This window comes from Paramisgurnus dabryanus, chromosome 10 (genome assembly GCF_030506205.2).
Source record: "Paramisgurnus dabryanus chromosome 10, PD_genome_1.1, whole genome shotgun sequence".
NCBI lineage: Eukaryota > Metazoa > Chordata > Actinopteri > Cypriniformes > Cobitidae > Paramisgurnus > Paramisgurnus dabryanus.
In genome coordinates this window covers 9,229,605-9,247,423 of record NC_133346.1, presented here as the reverse complement: position 1 = coordinate 9,247,423, position 17,819 = coordinate 9,229,605, and the positions used below count along the sequence as shown (strand labels likewise).

At 35.1% G+C, this 17,819-nt stretch overlaps 1 protein-coding gene across 8 annotated transcripts in view; it reads left to right on the top strand.

Annotated features, from left to right (window-relative positions):
* The window catches only part of ryr1a (ryanodine receptor 1a (skeletal)), a 72,150-nt gene that overhangs the window by 51,076 nt on the left and 3,255 nt on the right, over nucleotides 1–17,819 (top strand). For 4 of the 8 annotated variants that reach the window (XM_065259998.1, XM_065259992.1, XM_065259995.1 and 1 more), the window contains 20 exons: nucleotides 3,150–3,249; nucleotides 3,349–3,428; nucleotides 3,511–3,587; nucleotides 3,826–3,899; nucleotides 4,358–4,375; nucleotides 5,925–6,005; nucleotides 6,520–6,608; nucleotides 7,015–7,143; nucleotides 8,827–8,931; nucleotides 10,584–10,665; nucleotides 11,744–13,038; nucleotides 13,262–13,332; nucleotides 14,463–14,631; nucleotides 14,731–14,817; nucleotides 14,966–15,214; nucleotides 15,306–15,436; nucleotides 15,655–15,697; nucleotides 15,780–15,916; nucleotides 16,009–16,069; nucleotides 17,573–17,719. In XM_065259998.1, the coding sequence (XP_065116070.1) occupies nucleotides 3,150–3,249; nucleotides 3,349–3,428; nucleotides 3,511–3,587; nucleotides 3,826–3,899; nucleotides 4,358–4,375; nucleotides 5,925–6,005; nucleotides 6,520–6,608; nucleotides 7,015–7,143; nucleotides 8,827–8,931; nucleotides 10,584–10,665; nucleotides 11,744–13,038; nucleotides 13,262–13,332; nucleotides 14,463–14,631; nucleotides 14,731–14,817; nucleotides 14,966–15,214; nucleotides 15,306–15,436; nucleotides 15,655–15,697; nucleotides 15,780–15,916; nucleotides 16,009–16,069; nucleotides 17,573–17,719 (3,225 nt within the window). The remainder of the gene's footprint in view (nucleotides 1–3,149; nucleotides 3,250–3,348; nucleotides 3,429–3,510; nucleotides 3,588–3,825; nucleotides 3,900–4,357; nucleotides 4,376–5,924; nucleotides 6,006–6,519; nucleotides 6,609–7,014; nucleotides 7,144–8,826; nucleotides 8,932–10,583; nucleotides 10,666–11,743; nucleotides 13,039–13,261; nucleotides 13,333–14,462; nucleotides 14,632–14,730; nucleotides 14,818–14,965; nucleotides 15,215–15,305; nucleotides 15,437–15,654; nucleotides 15,698–15,779; nucleotides 15,917–16,008; nucleotides 16,070–17,572; nucleotides 17,720–17,819) is intronic. The other 4 variants (XM_065260005.1, XM_065260002.1, XM_065260000.1 and 1 more) reach the window with 1 other exon arrangement.

The window sequence follows — 17,819 nt, the reverse complement described above, 5'->3', positions numbered from 1 at the left end:
GCAGTCTCCTTCACAGCCGAACAAACACACAGGTACACACAAGAAACACACAACCAAGGAAATCACACATACACAGTCAACGGACAGGCCATCAATGGACAGACTTGGTAATATGCACGTACACACTTTTGGGTGTTTAGGGCAGGCTTACAGGGGAGGGGGGTGGTGTGGGTGGTTTGGGAGGGGGGGTATTATGCATGTTAGATTTATTTGACAGTTTTATGATTTTTTTGGCTAAGCAGGCTGCTATAAATGTTACAATTGCACTTCCTTTATGGCTGTAATGAAAAGCTTGCTTTCATTAATATTATTTGCTGATATGGAACTGTTTTGGTAGCTACAGTACATCTATACTGTACAAATTATTCTACAGTTAAAATATTGATTTAATTTAATAACAGTTTAGTTTGATTTTGAAAGAAATTACACATGATATGGTGGTGGGTTAAGAATACTGTAACTGTATATATGATAGAAGCACTTACATAAGGAGACAGAGCTGTAGATAAGTAACACACCTGCATGGCTCTTTGCTTTAGTCTGACATGCAAAGCCATCAGGACAGTTTACTGTAGTCGAACGTTTGCTCTGACAGACAAACGTTGAAATATTAGTATGACTATCCTATAACTAATGTTGGTTGCTGGGAGCTGGGGTTGAGTGATCTGACTGAGCGGTTCCCAAACTTTTCACAATTGTCAACATCCCAACAATTATATATTGTCTAAAACGTGGTCACATTTGTAATGTGAAATGTATACTTTTTGGTATCAGAAAGCATGTATTTTATAAATCAGATTTGATGGTGTTACACACTGGAGTACTGGAGAAATAGTGTACATTTTTTTACCTTATTTACTGTAATATAGAAAATGTGTAACATTATGTAGTCATTGTCAGATGGAAAATTGATTTCTTTCATATCGAAAATAACTTATTTTGTACAAAGAGGATGGCTTACTACAGTTTGGAAACCGCTGCTGTTTAACTAAGACTATTTTTTCAGAATGAATGCAAAGAAAGAAAACATGTAAGGAAAAAAAAAAATCTTCTGCAGCACTAGAAGACTGTTTTACACTACAAAAATGCTGGGATGTGTCTAACCATGGTTCGGTAAAACCCAACCGTTCTATTAAATAAACCTGGAAATGTCTGTGTGGCACTATTTGGATGGCATTAGTTTTCCAAACGACGTTTTAATGGAAAAACATTCATGTCTGAAACAATGGGATGTAGGAAGTACAATATACATGCATTAGTAAGACCTTACGGCAGATCACGTTGGCCAAAACATGAAAAGAACCGTGTTTTCAAAAGATTTTGCTGGCAAACACAATTGCATTTGGACAGAATTACGTTTCTCAGAGGAACTCTGTGTTAAAGGGATAGTTTGGCCAAAAATGTTATTAAACCCATGATTTACTCACTCCCAAGCTGTACGAGTTGCATATGTCCATCGTTTTTCAGACAAACACATTTTCGGATATTTTAGAAAATGTTTTAGATCTTTCAGTTGATTAAATGTAATGTTCCGGGGTCCACCCATAGTCCACGACCTTCAAGTCCAAAAAAAAGTGCGTCCATCCTTCACAAATTAAATCCAAACGGCTCCAGGATGATAAACAAAGGTCTTCTGAGGGTAATCCGTGCGGTGTTGTTGTAGAAATATCCATATATAAAACTTTATTAACGAAAATAAATACCTTCCGGTAGCGCCGCCATCTTAGACTCCTCTGTATTCAGGAGAGAGTATTAGCGTAGTGTACGCACTTTTCTTAGTGACGTATGACAAATTCTGAGGGCGGGGGCACAGAGCAGCAGCAGAGTAACCTCCGTAGGCAGCGTAAGCTCTCATCCTGAATGCGGACGCGACTAAGATGGCGGCGCTACCGGAAGGTAGTCGTTTTCGTTAGTAAAGTTTTAAATATGGATATTTCTACAACAACACCACACGGATTACCCTCAGAAGACCTTTGTTTATCATCCTGGAGCCGTTTGGATTTAATTTGTGAAGGATGGACGCACTTTTTTTGGACTTGAAGGTCGTGGACTATGGGTAGACCCTGTAACTTCACATTTAATCAACTGAAAGATCTAAAACATTTTCTAAAATATCCGAAAATGTGTTTGTCTTAAAAACGATGGACATATGCAACTCGGACAGCTTGGGGGTGAGTAAATCATGGGTTTAATATCATTTTTGGCCGAACTATCCTTTTAAATGTCCAAAGTGTAGATTTTTAGCAACATGTAGCAATGAGATGCAATTGCAACCAACGGCTAAAGGGGGTCACACACCGGACGAGAAGCGCAGTGTCGACCCATGAATCTCAAAACAGAACTCATTATTTTCTATGAATGTACGCGCACCTGGGGGCGTCTGTCCGCTGTGACTCTGGACACTGTTCAAATTCCTGTTGCCCCACAGAGCGCCACTCACATAGTTTAATATTAAATAACATCATATTTGTCCCAAATTGTTAGCGATTAACATGGGCTGCTTACGTATATTTTGCATTTTGAAGTATATGCTATCTGACTAAGCTTGCGCTTTTATTGTGCATTTCCAGTGTACGATACGACTTCCAAGTTGTCCTAGACGCGACTAGGCGCTGTGCTTCTCGTCCGGTGTGCGACCCCCTTTTGTGTGCAACTCATCCCTCCCTTTCAAAATGCGTAGAGAAGCTACAGTAACCGCCACAAATATGTCATCGTCTGTTTTACAACGTAGTGACAAAACGCACTCTATAACAACATATGTCCATTTAGGACTACTGTAAGAAACATGGCTGCGCAAAATGTAGACTTTTATGTAAGGGGCCCGTGGTGCATGTAGATAAAAACGGCTCATAAAAACAATAAAAACAATAAAGTTCATTTTGTAAGGTCTTCATACACCACTTATAATATAGTTATGTATATTATATTGTATTTCTGTCAAGAGGTTCTTATAAAAGTTACACAATGCACCTTTAAAACATCCCAGCATTTTTAATGTGCACTGACTCAACTTCAGATTGAAGAGATTATTTTAATGTTATAGGTAGGCTTTGATAGCTGAATAAGGATATAAAATAAGGAACAGGGATTTTAAACATTAAGTTAGGTCAATAGTATTCAATTTAGTTTCTAAATGTTTAACCTTACAGGAAAAAGAGATGGAAAAGCAAAGACTTCTCTACCAACAGTCACGTCTACACAACCGTGGTGCAGCTGAGATGGTCCTTCAGATGATCAGTGCCTGCAAGGGTACAGTTGCATCTGTTGAACACCCCCCTCCCCTGCCTCAGTCTAATTTATCCAGTAACCCATATAATAATTCTGGATGCTTTTTCTCTCTTTGTATAGGTGAAACCGGTTGCATGGTCTCTTCCACGCTTAAGCTTGGCATTTCTATTCTAAATGGAGGAAATGTTGAAGTCCAACAGGTTAGTGAGATGTATTTTGCTCAATACATGAATTAGACAAAGTAACACGTTGTCTGTAAAGATTTGTTTCTTTTGATTACAGAAAATGCTGGATTATTTGAAAGACAAGAAAGATGTGGGCTTCTTCCTCAGTGTTCAGGCTCTTATGCAAACCTGCAGGTATATTGTCAATATTTAAAGCACTTTTCTTTATTCTTCACGCCATTCCAGCATATACCGCTTTATTTATGGCGGGAACTGGTTAATCCACTACCCATTGTGCCACCCCAAAGCACATTTACAGTATTTTATGAGTGTAGAAAAACCATTTATGGTTCCTCAATGAATGATTTTTTTCAAAACAAGCTTATATGAGTCATCAAGTGTGTGTCTACTGTATGCATATTTGTTTTTGCAGTGTTTTGGACTTGAATGCCTTTGAGAGGCAGAATAAAGCAGAGGGTCTAGGTATGGTGTCAGAGGAAGGAACAAGTAAGTAACAGAAACTCAACTTTTACATGAAATGAAGTAAAATCACTGACAGAAAGTTATAGATCAGCAAATGCAAATAGACTATAACGGTGAATTTTTATTGCTCGTCATCAGTCCCAAAATGAGATACAGCATCCTAGCATTATGATCAGTCATTCATCTATAATCATACTTGTTTGGTTTTTCTAACACATCCAAATATATCAGTTGAATAATCATATTGCCATGCACTCCCACCATGTCGTCTGCAGATGTAATAATCTGATCTAATACTGTATAATAAATGTATAGTAATAATAAATAGATTATTCTTCATGTGAATGAGTTGTTGTTGGCCATAAATAATTCCCTTTTCACTCCATGTCGTCTGTTTGCCCTTCACTCACCATCCCTTTCTCTCCATGGCCATACTCTTCCGTCTCTCTTTTTCAATTCGTCCTTACCTTCACGGGCCTCAGACATGAAGCTAGAACGGGGTAAATAACGCCTCTGTCTTTCTTTTATTCCATTTCTTTCTTCCTGTCACTCCTATCTGTCCTTTTATCTCTTTTTTAATCAGTTTTGTTTTTGGTTTTGGAATAGATATAAAATGAAGCTTATCCCTAAAGGTTTTATAAAAACAACTTCAGTCACAAATGTTAACAATTATAATATGTTTATAATATGCGTATCTTTAAAGGTGTAGTGTGTAATTTTTGTGCCATTTGTTGCATTGCTATTGGGTTTGAGATTACAGATTTTTTTTTATATATTTAATTTTTTTAACACATTAAGACCACTACAGTCATTTATACTTTAAAGGTCTCATAATATGGCAAATTTTTAAGATTTTTACCTTACTTCATTATTCATTATGTGGGTGGGGCTTGCGCAAAGTGACATCATTTTGCTCAGAAAATGGCAACAGCTTGTCCCATGAGACTTTAAAGGTTGGGTGGGCAGATTTTTATTAAAAGTGAATTTCGCATATTAGGTGACCTTTAGCTTGCCCTAAGCCAGATAATGTGACTGTTATGTGTTTTTATGCAACCTTTGGGTGTTGCAGCACAGATCTACTGTAACTCTTATACTCTACAGTGTGGCTAATCCTCCATTATTTTGTCATTTGAACATTATTGATTGATGATTGCTATTTGAATAATTGTTTTTCAGATTTTGAACGTTCCTTTTAATATGTTCAAAAATCATTTTTTTTTAATCAAAAGTTTTGAACATTTATATGATAGCACTTAAAATGAAAAGTTGAGCATTCTTGTTTCTAACACAACAATATTGCAAATTGAACCAAATCCAAGTCTAACACACATCTGCTCATTTGTACCTACTTTAATAATATCTATGTGCCTTTCTGTATTTTCCCCAGTTGGAATATTACCCATTAATATAATAATATATAATAAAATAATTGCGATAGGATATATTATTATTTATATCAGTTTAATTTTCCCATTTTTAGTATTTAGTATAATTGAGCGTGATTTAATATAATGTCTATAGCCCGTATAACCACATATATTATTTGTCTATAACCACAGCTGAGGCTTAGGATTACAGTAGGTCTGTCCCACATGCTAATATTGCTTACAGTAGGGCTTCACATTTGAATTAATCACATCTGTTTTAAAGTACAGTATGTGTATATCAGTGTTCTTTTATCTGTGATCATATATAAACACGTTATCGTGTATGTGCACTATTTATGTGTTTACTTTGTGTCAGTAAAGTGATTCTGTGATGTGTCTCATTTGGGCTGCTAAATTTCAGGCTTAGATAAACAGCGAGTCTTTGCCTTTCTTGCAGTAGGGGATGAAAATATTGCGGTTTGCACTAACATTGTAATATAAGAGAATAAAGCAGTTTGTTTGGTTTCTATTAAGCTGTATTTTCACTCTCTCCTATATCCTCTCTTTCCTGGTCTTTTCTTCACTTTTATTTCTAATCAAATCGTCCCACCACTAAACCTATGATCAACGTTACAAACACCCATTCAGCTTTACGTGATAACGTGTTGTGTTTTTTGTTCAGGTGAGAAGGTCATGGCTGATGATGAGTTCACCTGTGACCTCTTTAGGTTCCTGCAGCTGCTCTGTGAGGGTCACAACAATGGTGCGTCCTAAGTCTGCATGTAAAACGCTGGGAATGTGAATATATACAAAAAACATTGATTTCAGTATGCAATATAGTAAAATGACATCTATTTGAAAGGGATAGTTAATCTAGAAAATACAATTTTGTCATAATTTACTCACCCTTACGTGATTACCAACCCGTATAAAAAAAATTTTTCTGCTGAACACAGAAGATATTTTGAGATATATTTGTAACTAAGTTCAAATATTTTCCCACTATGAAAGTCAGTGGTGCTTCTGTTTCCTGCTTCATTACAAATATCTTAATTTGTGTTAAGCTGAATAATTTATACAGGTTTGTAACAACAAAAACAATCATTTTTGGGTAAACCATCCCTTTAATACCTATTCTCAAATTCATCTTACATGACACTGATTTACCCCCAGAAGTATTTTTGTATCAAATACTCAGTACCATTTTATGGTTTACTAAGTAGTTTTTATGGTTCTTAAATATATACTGAATGTGTGTGTAACCAACTTGATTTTAGACTTTCAGAACTACCTCAGAACACAGACAGGCAGCACGACCACCATCAACATCATTATCTGCACAGTGGATTATCTCCTTAGACTACAGGTGATTCATACACAGGACAATAGCAAGATGAAACACGTCCAAAATGCCTAAAAATATTTGGATCATTCCACTCGTCATAAAGATTAATCATGATTAATCCCATACAAAATAAATGTGATTTTTTTTGTTGATTTTATTATGTATAATTAACCACACACACATACATATATTCATTTCAGAATTTTTTTATTTATATATAATCTTTATTTATTTCTATATCATAAAGAATATATAAAAATATAAATATACATACATGAATGTGTGTGTATTTATATATACATAATAATTACACACAGCACACACTCATATATTATGCAAAAAAATCACTTTTATTTTGTATACGATTAATCGCGATTAATCTTTGCCCAGCACTAATTTACATATTAACTACTTATTTTTTCTGCAGGAGTCGATCAGTGATTTCTACTGGTATTACTCAGGGAAGGACATAATAGATGAACCAGGCAAGAGAAACTTTTCCAAAGCAATGACTGTTGCCAAACAGGTGTTCAACAGTCTTACAGAGTATATCCAGGTGTGTCTTAATATTATTCGTATGACCAATATGCCCATTCTACCAAAAACATTCTTCCTTAAATGAATAGTCTATCCATTTTCCATATTAAACTATGTTATTACCTTAACTAAGAAGAGTTGATACATCCCTCTATCAAAGCTGGGGTGCGCTGCGACACTTTGATAGCATTTAGCTTAGCCCCATTCATATAATGGTACCAAACAGAGATAAAGTTAGAAGTGACCAAACACATCAACATTTTTCCTATTTAAGACGAGTAGTTATACGAGCAAGTATGGTGGCATAAAATAAAACGTAGCACTTTTCTAAGCGGATTTAAAATGGTAACTATATTTTATGGCGGAATAGCACTTTTGGGAGTACTTCGACTTGGCGCAATAACACTCTCCCTCTCCCATTATGAGAGGGAGAAGGGGAGCGGATTTTTCAGGCGAGTCAAAGTACTCCCAAAAGTGCTGTTCCGCCATACAATATAGTTCCTCTTTTAAATCCGCTTAGAAAAGCGCTACGTTTTATTTTGTACCACCATACTTGCTCGTATAACTACTCGTCTTAAATAGGAAAAACTTTGATGTTTTTGGTCACTTCTAACTTTATCTCTGTTTGGTACCATTGAATGAATGGGACTAAGCTAAATGCTATCAAAGTGTCGCAGCGTGCCCCAGCGCTTGCGTGCACGCACTAAGATGATAGAGGGATGTATCAACTCTTATTAGTTAAGGTAATAACATAGTTTAATATGGAAAATGGATAGACTATTCCTTTAATGCCAAATGCATAAATGTATCATTTTTATTTTCTGTAAATCCATTGATTCTTTTCAAAAACATGCATCTACGGAATTTTCCGGACTATAAGTCGCATATAGGTCGCATCAATCAAAAATGCGCCATGAAGACGAAAAAACATATATAAGTCGCAATGGACTACACGTCACATTTATTTACAAAATCCAAGCCGAAGAACAGACATTTAATCTGGAAAGGCAAGGTATTCAACTAAATAATAGCACACAGAACAGCAGGCTGAATAGGTGCCGGTACATTAACGTAACATTATCAGTTATTTACACGATACACAACAGCATACAGAACATACCTGGAAGGCTAAATAGGCTAAATGAACAGAACAAGCCGATGAGCATCAAGTTCACAGGCTCGTCATTCCACATTACTGAATCCAACGAATTACATAAATACAGGAGCAGCATATAGCAGACTCTCGTGGCTGTAGACGGTAATGTTGTCTCTTGGTTCATATATGTCAAAATTTATACATACTGACTTACAGGACCAGCCAAACTATCCGTCCGTGTAAAGGCAAAATAAAATATAAAATAATATATATTTTTAAGAATATGTATATAAAGAATATTGATATATTAATATTGCTATACATTTTTTATTAAATTGTCAAGTTATTGTGTGATTACTAAAATAGGCCAGTGGCGCTCGACATTCAAGTTCAGTGCCGTACAAAATGGATAGGTGGATAGCAACAGGTTCTATGAAAGAGGCAGAGGTTACCAATAATGAACAGATTGACTTTGTTTAGACATATTTTATTATGAGGTGGTCCGCGAAAATTCTTGATTACAAATAGTGGTCCACACACACAAAAAAGTTTGAAAACCCCTGGACTAGAGCATTCATATTTTTAAAGTTAGCTGGTGTGTTTTAGGGTCCCTGCACAGGAAACCAGCAGTCTCTGGCCCATAGTCGACTTTGGGACGCTGTAGTGGGCTTTCTCCATGTGTTTGCTCATATGATGATGAAACTGGCTCAGGTAACTCATCTCTTCTTTACTGTTTTATTTTCTACCGTACAGCAAATGCACGCATCAAATTCGGATAATCTTCATTCCGTGTGAAAACATTCATGTGAATAGAAATTAAACAGTACAATGTGATTAATATTTACTAAAAGAGCATATTTACTGTTAAGTGGCTTATAGGTAATGCATGATAATAAAACTTCTATTATAGTGGCTACTGTAGAACTGTTTTAATGACTCGATTAGATGCTTTTTTTAAGTAAATAAATGATACAAACTATAATGTAAAACATGTTACATTCCGTTCCTTAAAACGTTTAGAGTACCGGTATGTTGGAATGTAATATTGTTTTTGCCTTGAATGCTCTACTGATGAATTAAACTGTTTTTCACATGGCCTGTGCAGGGAAGAGTATGTATCACTTTATTTATTTGTTGAAGTGGTTGTATTTGAGTTTTCATTTATGTTCTAGATTTCCAAATCCAGGTTGTTTGAACCCGAGACTATACGATGCAAAACCCTCTAAGTGTGTCTGAAAATTTTTTGTAAATTAGCATTTTTATTAAAATCCTAATGGATCCTGCCAACAAACCACTATTTTAAATGGCTTGTGGGTGGAATTAAGGAGATTTTAAAGGGGACATTTCACCAGACTTTTTTAGGATGTGAAATAAATCTTTGGTGTCCCTAGAATTTTTTGCTAAAAAAACATATAAATCATTTATTGTAGCATGTTAAAATTGACCCTTTGTATGTGTGAGCAAATATTTGCCTTATTGGGGTGTGTCCTTCATAATGCAAATTAGTTTATATCTGCGCTAAATTCCAGTGCCATGGTTTGATTGTGCAGATTAAGGGACATATGATCGCCTTCTGACATCACAAGGGGAGCCTTATTTTTTCACATGCTTGCAGAAAATGGTTTACCAAAACTAAGTTACTGGGTTGACAGAAGCACTGGGGACCCAATTATAGCACTTAAACATGAAAAAAGTCAGATTTTCATGATATGTCCCCTTTAAGCGAAACTATTTGATAATTATAACAATAATACGTGCCTTGGGCATTTTGTTAATAACATTTTAATATAAAAAATCTTTAGAGGCTTTTGCATCTGAGCTCCTCATACAGTATGTACATTGTTTATTTTAGTTTATTTAAAATGGGTTTCTATGCACTAAACTTAACACACCACATTTGTCAGCAAATGGGTCAAACATCCTGATAAAATGGCTTGCGGATAACATACGCTTTATGTAAATTTGTTATATTAAATATATGATTTTATTAAATAGGTTTAAATTCTGTTTTAAGTGTGGTGTTTGATTTTCATAATCTCTTGCATGTGTACTGTTTTTATTACTAACAATTAACTCGGTATTGTTGCTGCATCAGTAATTTGCTTTGACATACAGAAATATAATATAAAGTTTCTTATAAAATAATAAAAAATTGAAAAGATCAAAAAGTTAATTGACCTTACCTCAGAACTAATAGAGACGACTTTATTTCTTTTTGTCTGCTTTGTCCACTAAGGATTATTACAAACATGATAACAGAATACATATGTATTTTACTGTTTTTTTATTATAACACAGTTGTTTTATTCACATATGGTACTTGCTTTGGCAAAGGTAGTATGTCTTTCTGTTTTTTTTTGTAGGATTCCAGTCAGATTGGTCTTCTGAAGGAGCTGTTGGACCTTCAGAAAGACATGGTGGTCATGTTGCTTTCTCTTCTGGAGGGTATGAAGAAAATATCACACTTACACGGCAAAAAAAAAGAAACCAAATCTTAGTATTTTTGTCTTGTTTTCATTAAAAATATCTAAAAATTATTGAATTAACATGCTTTTTCTTGATGAGCAAAACGACTCAAGAAAATAAATTTAGTTTTTAGACCAAAAATATCAAATTTAAGTGAATTTGTGCATAATCCAAGCAAAAAAATCTGCCAATAGGGTAAGCAAAAAAATCTTGAACATTTTTCTTAAACACTAAATTCAAGAAAATTTCAAGAAAAATTTGCTTACTCCATTGGCAGATTTTTTTCTTGTTTTTAAAACAAAATCACTTAAATTTAATATTTTTGGTCCAAAAACTAGATTTTGGTCCAAAACCCATTTTGCTCATCAAATAAAGCATCTTAATTTAAGAATGTTTAAATATTTTTACTGAAAACAAGAAAAAAATACTAAGACATTTTTTTCTAGAAAATAATTTTTTGCAGTGTACCTTAAAGGGATAGTTCACACTCATGTTCTAATGTATGTCCTGTATGAGTTTCTTTATTCTGTTGAACACAAAAGAAGATATTTTGTTAAATGATGGCAACCACACAGGTACCCTTTGACTTTCATAGTAGGAAAAACAAATACAATGGAAGTCATTGCACTGCAAAAAATTATTTTCAAGAAAAAAAATCTTTGTATTTTTGTCTTGTTTTCAGTAAAATTATCTAAAAATTCTTAAATTAAGATGCTTTTTCTTGATGAGCTAAACGACCCAAGAAAATAAGTCTAGTTTTTAGACAAAAAATATCAAATTTAAGTGATTTTGTGCGTAAAACAAGCAAAAAAACTGCCAATGGGGTAAGCAAAAAAATCTTGAAAATTCAAACAAAAATCAAGAAAAATTAGCTTACCTCATTGGCAGTTTTATTTGCTTGTTTTATGCACAAAATCACTTAAATTTTAAATCACTTAAAAAAAATATTTTTGGTCTAAAAACTACTTATTTTCTTGGGTCGTTTTGCTCATCAAAAAAAGTCATCTTAATTTAAATTGTACATCTAGTTTCAATCTGTTTTCTCTGTGTCTGACAGGTAATGTTGTAAATGGCACCATTGCCCGCCAAATGGTGGACATGCTTGTGGAATCTTCTAGTAATGTTGAAATGATCCTTAAATTCTTCGACATGTTCCTCAAGCTAAAAGACATTGTTGGGTCAGACGCGTTTCGTGACTATGTGTCCGATCCCAGAGGTTTAATTTCCAAGAAGGACTTTCAGAAAGCAATGGACAGTCAGAAGCAATACACCCCTTCGGAGATCCAGTTCCTGTTGTCCTGCTCAGAGGCAGATGAGAACGAGATGATCCACTATGAGGAGTTCTCCAATCGGTTCCAAGAGCCGGCAAAAGATATTGGGTTTAACATTGCCGTGCTGCTAACCAACCTCTCCGAGCATGTCCCTCATGATACCAGGCTACAAAACTTCCTTGAACAGGCAGAGAGCGTTCTGAACTATTTCCGCCCGTTCTTGGGCCGTATCGAGATAATGGGTGCCAGCAGGAAGATTGAGAGGATTTACTTTGAGATCAGTGAGGTGAATCGTAAACAGTGGGAGATGCCTCAGGTCCGAGAATCCAAGCGTCAGTTCATATTTGATGTGGTCAATGAAGGCGGCGAGTCGGAGAAGATGGAGCTGTTCGTCAACTTCTGTGAGGACACCATCTTTGAGATGAATATCGCTTCGCAAATTTCCGAGCAGGATGAGGAGGATAAAGAGGAAGATGATGAGGAAGAGATTGAGGGAGGAGACGGAGGAGGAGATGAAGAGGGTGGCGGAGAGGACAGCCAGGCAGAATCAAGCTCCGCCTTTGCGGATTTCATCAAAAGCATCACAGATTTCCTGGGCATGTTTACCTTTCGTAATCTTCGCAGACAATATCGTAGGCTTCGAAAGATGACCATCAAGGAAATCGTTGTAGGCGTTGTGACGTTCCTATGGACGATCCTCATGGGCATCCTCCATTTCATTTACAGTGTTTGTAAAGGTTTCTTCCTGCTTATCTGGCAAACACTTTTTGGAGGTGGTTTAGTTGAAGGGGCCAAGAACATCACCGTGACGGAGATACTGGCCAGCATGCCGGATCCCACGCAGGATGAGGTGCACGGAGACCTGCCTGGAGAACCAAGGTGTGGAGAGGAGCAGGAAATGGGAGGAATAACTGACTCGATGGAAGCAGGAGGTGGAGAGGAAGAGGATGAGGACAACCAAGAAAGTGATGGTGGGAAAATTCCAGGTATTGATACACCTGGTGGGCTCGGAGATATGGGTGACACGACTCCTGTGGAACCACCTACTCCAGAGGGAACTCCTTTATTGAAGAGAAAAGTGGTATGGTGCTTGTTCCGCTGTCTATCTTTGTAATAAGCCAACACTTTAGACAAACTTAGTAGACAGAAATCATATCATCAAAGAAGCTGTCTGAAAAATTTGAAGCCAAAATGTAATTTAAAAAAAAATATTAATTGATTTGTTGCCTCTTTAACATTATTTAAAGCATAATGATTTTAATAAAAAAATGTGGGTCATTGTTTTTTCATTAATGATGTTGCAGCAGCCAGAAGAAGCAGGGCCTGACCAACCTCCTGCTATTGAAGAACCTCCTCCTGAACCAGAGAAAGCAGAGTAAGTGACCTTCATACCCTCCTAAACATGCTGGTTGTCCGTCTTTAAGTGGGGCGCCAGAGTTCACGGTGGGGGAATGCAGGATTTAACTAATTCGCCGCCAACCTTTTTTTTTTTTAAAGTTGCCCGCCAGCATTTTTGTGATTTTCACAAAAGTTTCACAAAATTCTTTGGAGGAAAATATTTCTATAAATATACATACAAATATATCAAATGGAATAACACTACTTTCAAACAAACAATAAACAAACAAACAAAACAGGAAAAAACGTTTAATTATATATTAATTTTTTCCACTTAATTTAACCACTGAAATATGGATATTTCTCTTCAAAAATACAACATTTTTAGCAAAAAGCTTAAAAATAATGTTGTTTTTAAAGGAATTTATATTAGAGATCAAACATAAATGCAGTTTAAAAAAATCATTAAAAAGTTTTTTGCTTCAGATTTTCGGTTTGACCTAGTGGATAAAAGCGGTATTACACCTTTTCATAGAATTCGTCAAAAAGGCATATTTATCAGGTAAATATTAACTCATAATTGACGAGATAACTGTCAATGGCCAGTTATCGCGAGTTAATATGCATAAAATGTTTTACTAATCATTTTATTAAAACATGTAGGACCCCACAGAAAAAGGTTGGGAACCAAAGCACTAAAATACTACATATACTACAAGACTGAATAATTTTGAATTATTTGTATTTTTGTGTTTTATTTGAATAGTTTCGTTGCGAATCGAGATTTAACATTTTTGTCAAAACATGTTTATTATTATGTTCTCATGTTATTATTTTGTTTTATGGTGCTACTTAGCTGTATTTTTAAGTTATGAAGGTTTAAATCAAAACAAACCAACTGCAGTTGAATTGATATTAATTGGAATGCACAACCAAAAAACAAGATTTCTGAAAAATAAAAAAATCTGAGTTATCTCGTTTTGCAACGAAACTCTTCATTTGTTCTTTGAAAAACTTATTAGTCACACCACAGAGACCATTTTAAATGTACATTAACAGCAAGTAGTTTTATTTATCATCTAAAATCTTGTTTTAAAAAGTATAAACGAACTAGTTTGCTCTACAGTGTGTTTGGTATTTTTACTGATCGTCTTTTATGTGTAACAGCACTGAGAATGGTGAGAAGGTTGAAAAGGAAGCAGAAGTCAAACCTGAGGCAGCGCCAGAAGAGCCAAAACCTGAAAAAGCCACCAAAGCCAAAAAGGAGAAGAAACCTACCAAAGCGTCAGGATTTGATCTCTGGAATGAACTAGATGTTCAAAGAAATAAATTTATGGTAGGAGAAATAAAGGATTTAAAATCTTTTCTTAATCTAAATCTAATCTCTTTATCTATAAAGATTGATTTTTTTCGTCCTTCCATCTTCCGTCTTCAGAACTGTTTGTCCCGTAACTTCTACAACCTGCGTTTTCTGGCTCTGTTCATCGCCTTTGCCCTGAACTTTATTCTGCTCTTCTACAAGGTCTGCTTTGCCATTTCAATTTTTTTATTTATGTAAATTTGCTTATTATGATGTTCTTTGGACCTTATTCTGGATATATACAAGTATTTAGTGCGCAAAGCTGATGTATGGCCAAAACTACAAATTTTTAACCATCATGTCTCTTTAGGTATCAGATACTCCTCCCAATGAAGACTTTGAAGGTTCAGGTGTCTTTGAAGGCTCTGGACTGTTTGAAGGTTTTGATGAGGAGGTAGAAGGTTCTGGTGGAGATGAAGCCGAGGAAGATGATGAAGAAGGTCCTGTTTATTTTTTCCTAGAGGAGAGCACAGGATACATGCAGCCCACTCTGTCCGGCCTGGCTCTTCTGCACACCATCATCGCTTTCATAACCATCATCGGATACAACTGCCTTAAGGTTACTGCTCTTTAATAACTGCTGTAAATCTTTGTTCAGGATGCTATTGTGCCATCAATAAGTTATTTTGTATTATGACCTGTTACTGTAGATTCCGCTGGTCATCTTTAAGAGAGAAAAGGAGCTGGCGAGGAAGCTGGAGTTTGATGGTCTTTATATCACCGAACAGCCGGAGGATGATGACATTAAGGGCCAGTGGGACAGACTGGTTCTAAACACACCGTAAGAGATGCACTTCGATCCTGATTCACTTACCACTGTTCATCAATACGTAGAGCATTACATTAGCAGTGCAAAGGTTGTGGGTTTGAATCCCAGGAAACACACATACAGTACTGATAAAATGGCTTTTCATAGAAAGTGGCTTTGTATGAAAGCATCTGGCTGATATTTAAATATAAATATGATTATTCACTTATGTAAATTTATTATTGTTTTAGTTCCTTTCCCACCAACTACTGGGACAAATTTGTCAAGCGAAAGGTGAGCATAAAATGTTCTTGTTAGTTTGCGTTTAGGTTTCAAATGAATGCATTTGTTTTTGATCGTGCTTATCTTTGCTAAGGTGCTGGATAAATATGGTGATATTTACGGACGTGAGCGAATCGCTGAACTGCTGGGGATGGATCTGGCATCACTAGATGTCAGCAAACAACAGACTGATAAGAAACCAGAAGAACCCGACAACTCCATGCTTACATGGTATTAAACCAAGTGCCGTCAAGTTAACCTGATACTAAAACATTTGAGTGTTTCAAATTAAGTGATTACATTCTGTCTCTGTTATTTTTCAGGCTCACTTCTATTGACATCAAGTATCAGATCTGGAAATTTGGAGTTGTGTTCACAGACAACGTAAGTTATTTTTAGTGAGTTGTTATAGAGTAATGCAACATTGCAAAAAATACTTATTTACTTACACTGCAAAAAATGATTTTCAAGAAAAAAAATCTTAGAATTTTTGTCTTTTTTTCAGTAAAAATATCTAAAAATTCTTAAATTAAGATGCTTTTTCTTGATGAGCAAAACGACCCAAGAAAATAAGTCTAGTTTTTAGACCAAAAATATCCAATTTAAGTGATTTTGTGCATAAAACAAGCAAAAAAATCTGCCAATGGGTTAAGCAAAAATATCTTGAACATTTTTCTTAAACACTACATTCAAGAAAAATTCAAGAAAAATTTGCTTACCCCATTGGCAGATTATTTTTTGCTTGTTTTATGCACAAAATGACTTAAATTTTATATTTTTGTTCTAAAATCTAGACTTATTTTCTTGGGTCGTTTTTCGAATATTTTTACTGACAAAAATACTAAGAATTTTTTTTCTTGAAAATCATTTTTTGCAGTGTAGTATGTTTGTGTTGTTTTCAGTAAAAGTATCTAAAAATCTTAAATTAAGATGTATTTTCTTGATGAGCAAAACTACTTAGGAAAATAAGTCTAGTTTTTAGACAAAAAATATAAACTTTAAGTAAATTAGTGCTTAAAACAAGCAAAAAAATCTGCCAATGGAATAAGAAAAAATTTCTTGAAATAAGTTTACTTTGTTCATAAACACTTAATTTAAGATTATTTCATTGGCAGATTTTTTTTGCTTGTTTAAAGCATAAATTCACTTAAATTTATATTTTTTGTCTAAAAACTAGACTTATTTTCCTAGGTCATTTTGCTCATCAAAAAAATACATCTTAATATAAAAAAAATTGATATATTTTTCTGAAAATAAGACAAAAATACTAAGTAAGAAAGTCATTTTTTTGCAGTGAAGGGATGACGTATTTTTGTATGCCAACATGGAAGTTAGCGGGCACTGGTTCTTTTGTCAAAAATCCCATTAATTTTTCCTATGGACTTTTGGATTGTCACAAAAAATAAGCCCTGTGTTTAACAAAAATTTATGACACTTACACGTTTTGTCCAACAAGATTATCTTCACAGATTATCAGAATGTTGAAGTCTAAATTAATTTACTAGGAGAAAGTTCTCTGATAAGGGAATACTTTGAGGATGAACCTTTGTTGGGATTTTGCCCATGTTGCATTATTTTGAGATCTTCATCCATGATGATGTTTAAAGTTCCCGACAACCTTTGTAGTCCCATGTAGCTATTTGTCAGCAACCACCCTTTTAAAGACATGCAAAACAAAACTTTCAAAATGTATGGGTGTGTTTTATATCGTAGAATAAAACTAAAAAATATTTTGGGCTTATGTTAACCCAAGATCTTATTTAAGACGTTTAGTTAAAAAAACCCATTGACTTCGGATGATAAAACCTACAAAAATACACCATCCCTGCTGCACTTTATTAAAGGCTCGAGAGAGATTCGAAGAGCTTAAGTGTTTTCTCTTAACAGACTTTCCTCTACCTGGTGTGGTACACTGTGATGTCACTTCTGGGACATTATAACAACTTCTTTTTTGCTTGTCACCTGCTGGATATTGCGATGGGAGTCAAGACCTTGCGTACCATCCTGTCCTCAGTCACACACAACGGAAAGCAGGTACAGTCAGGAATACTACTGTATGCACCGAAATTGTTTAATTTGGCTATTTGTCACATAATCTTTATGTAGTTGTAGGTTGGTTAAACTATTTTGTCCA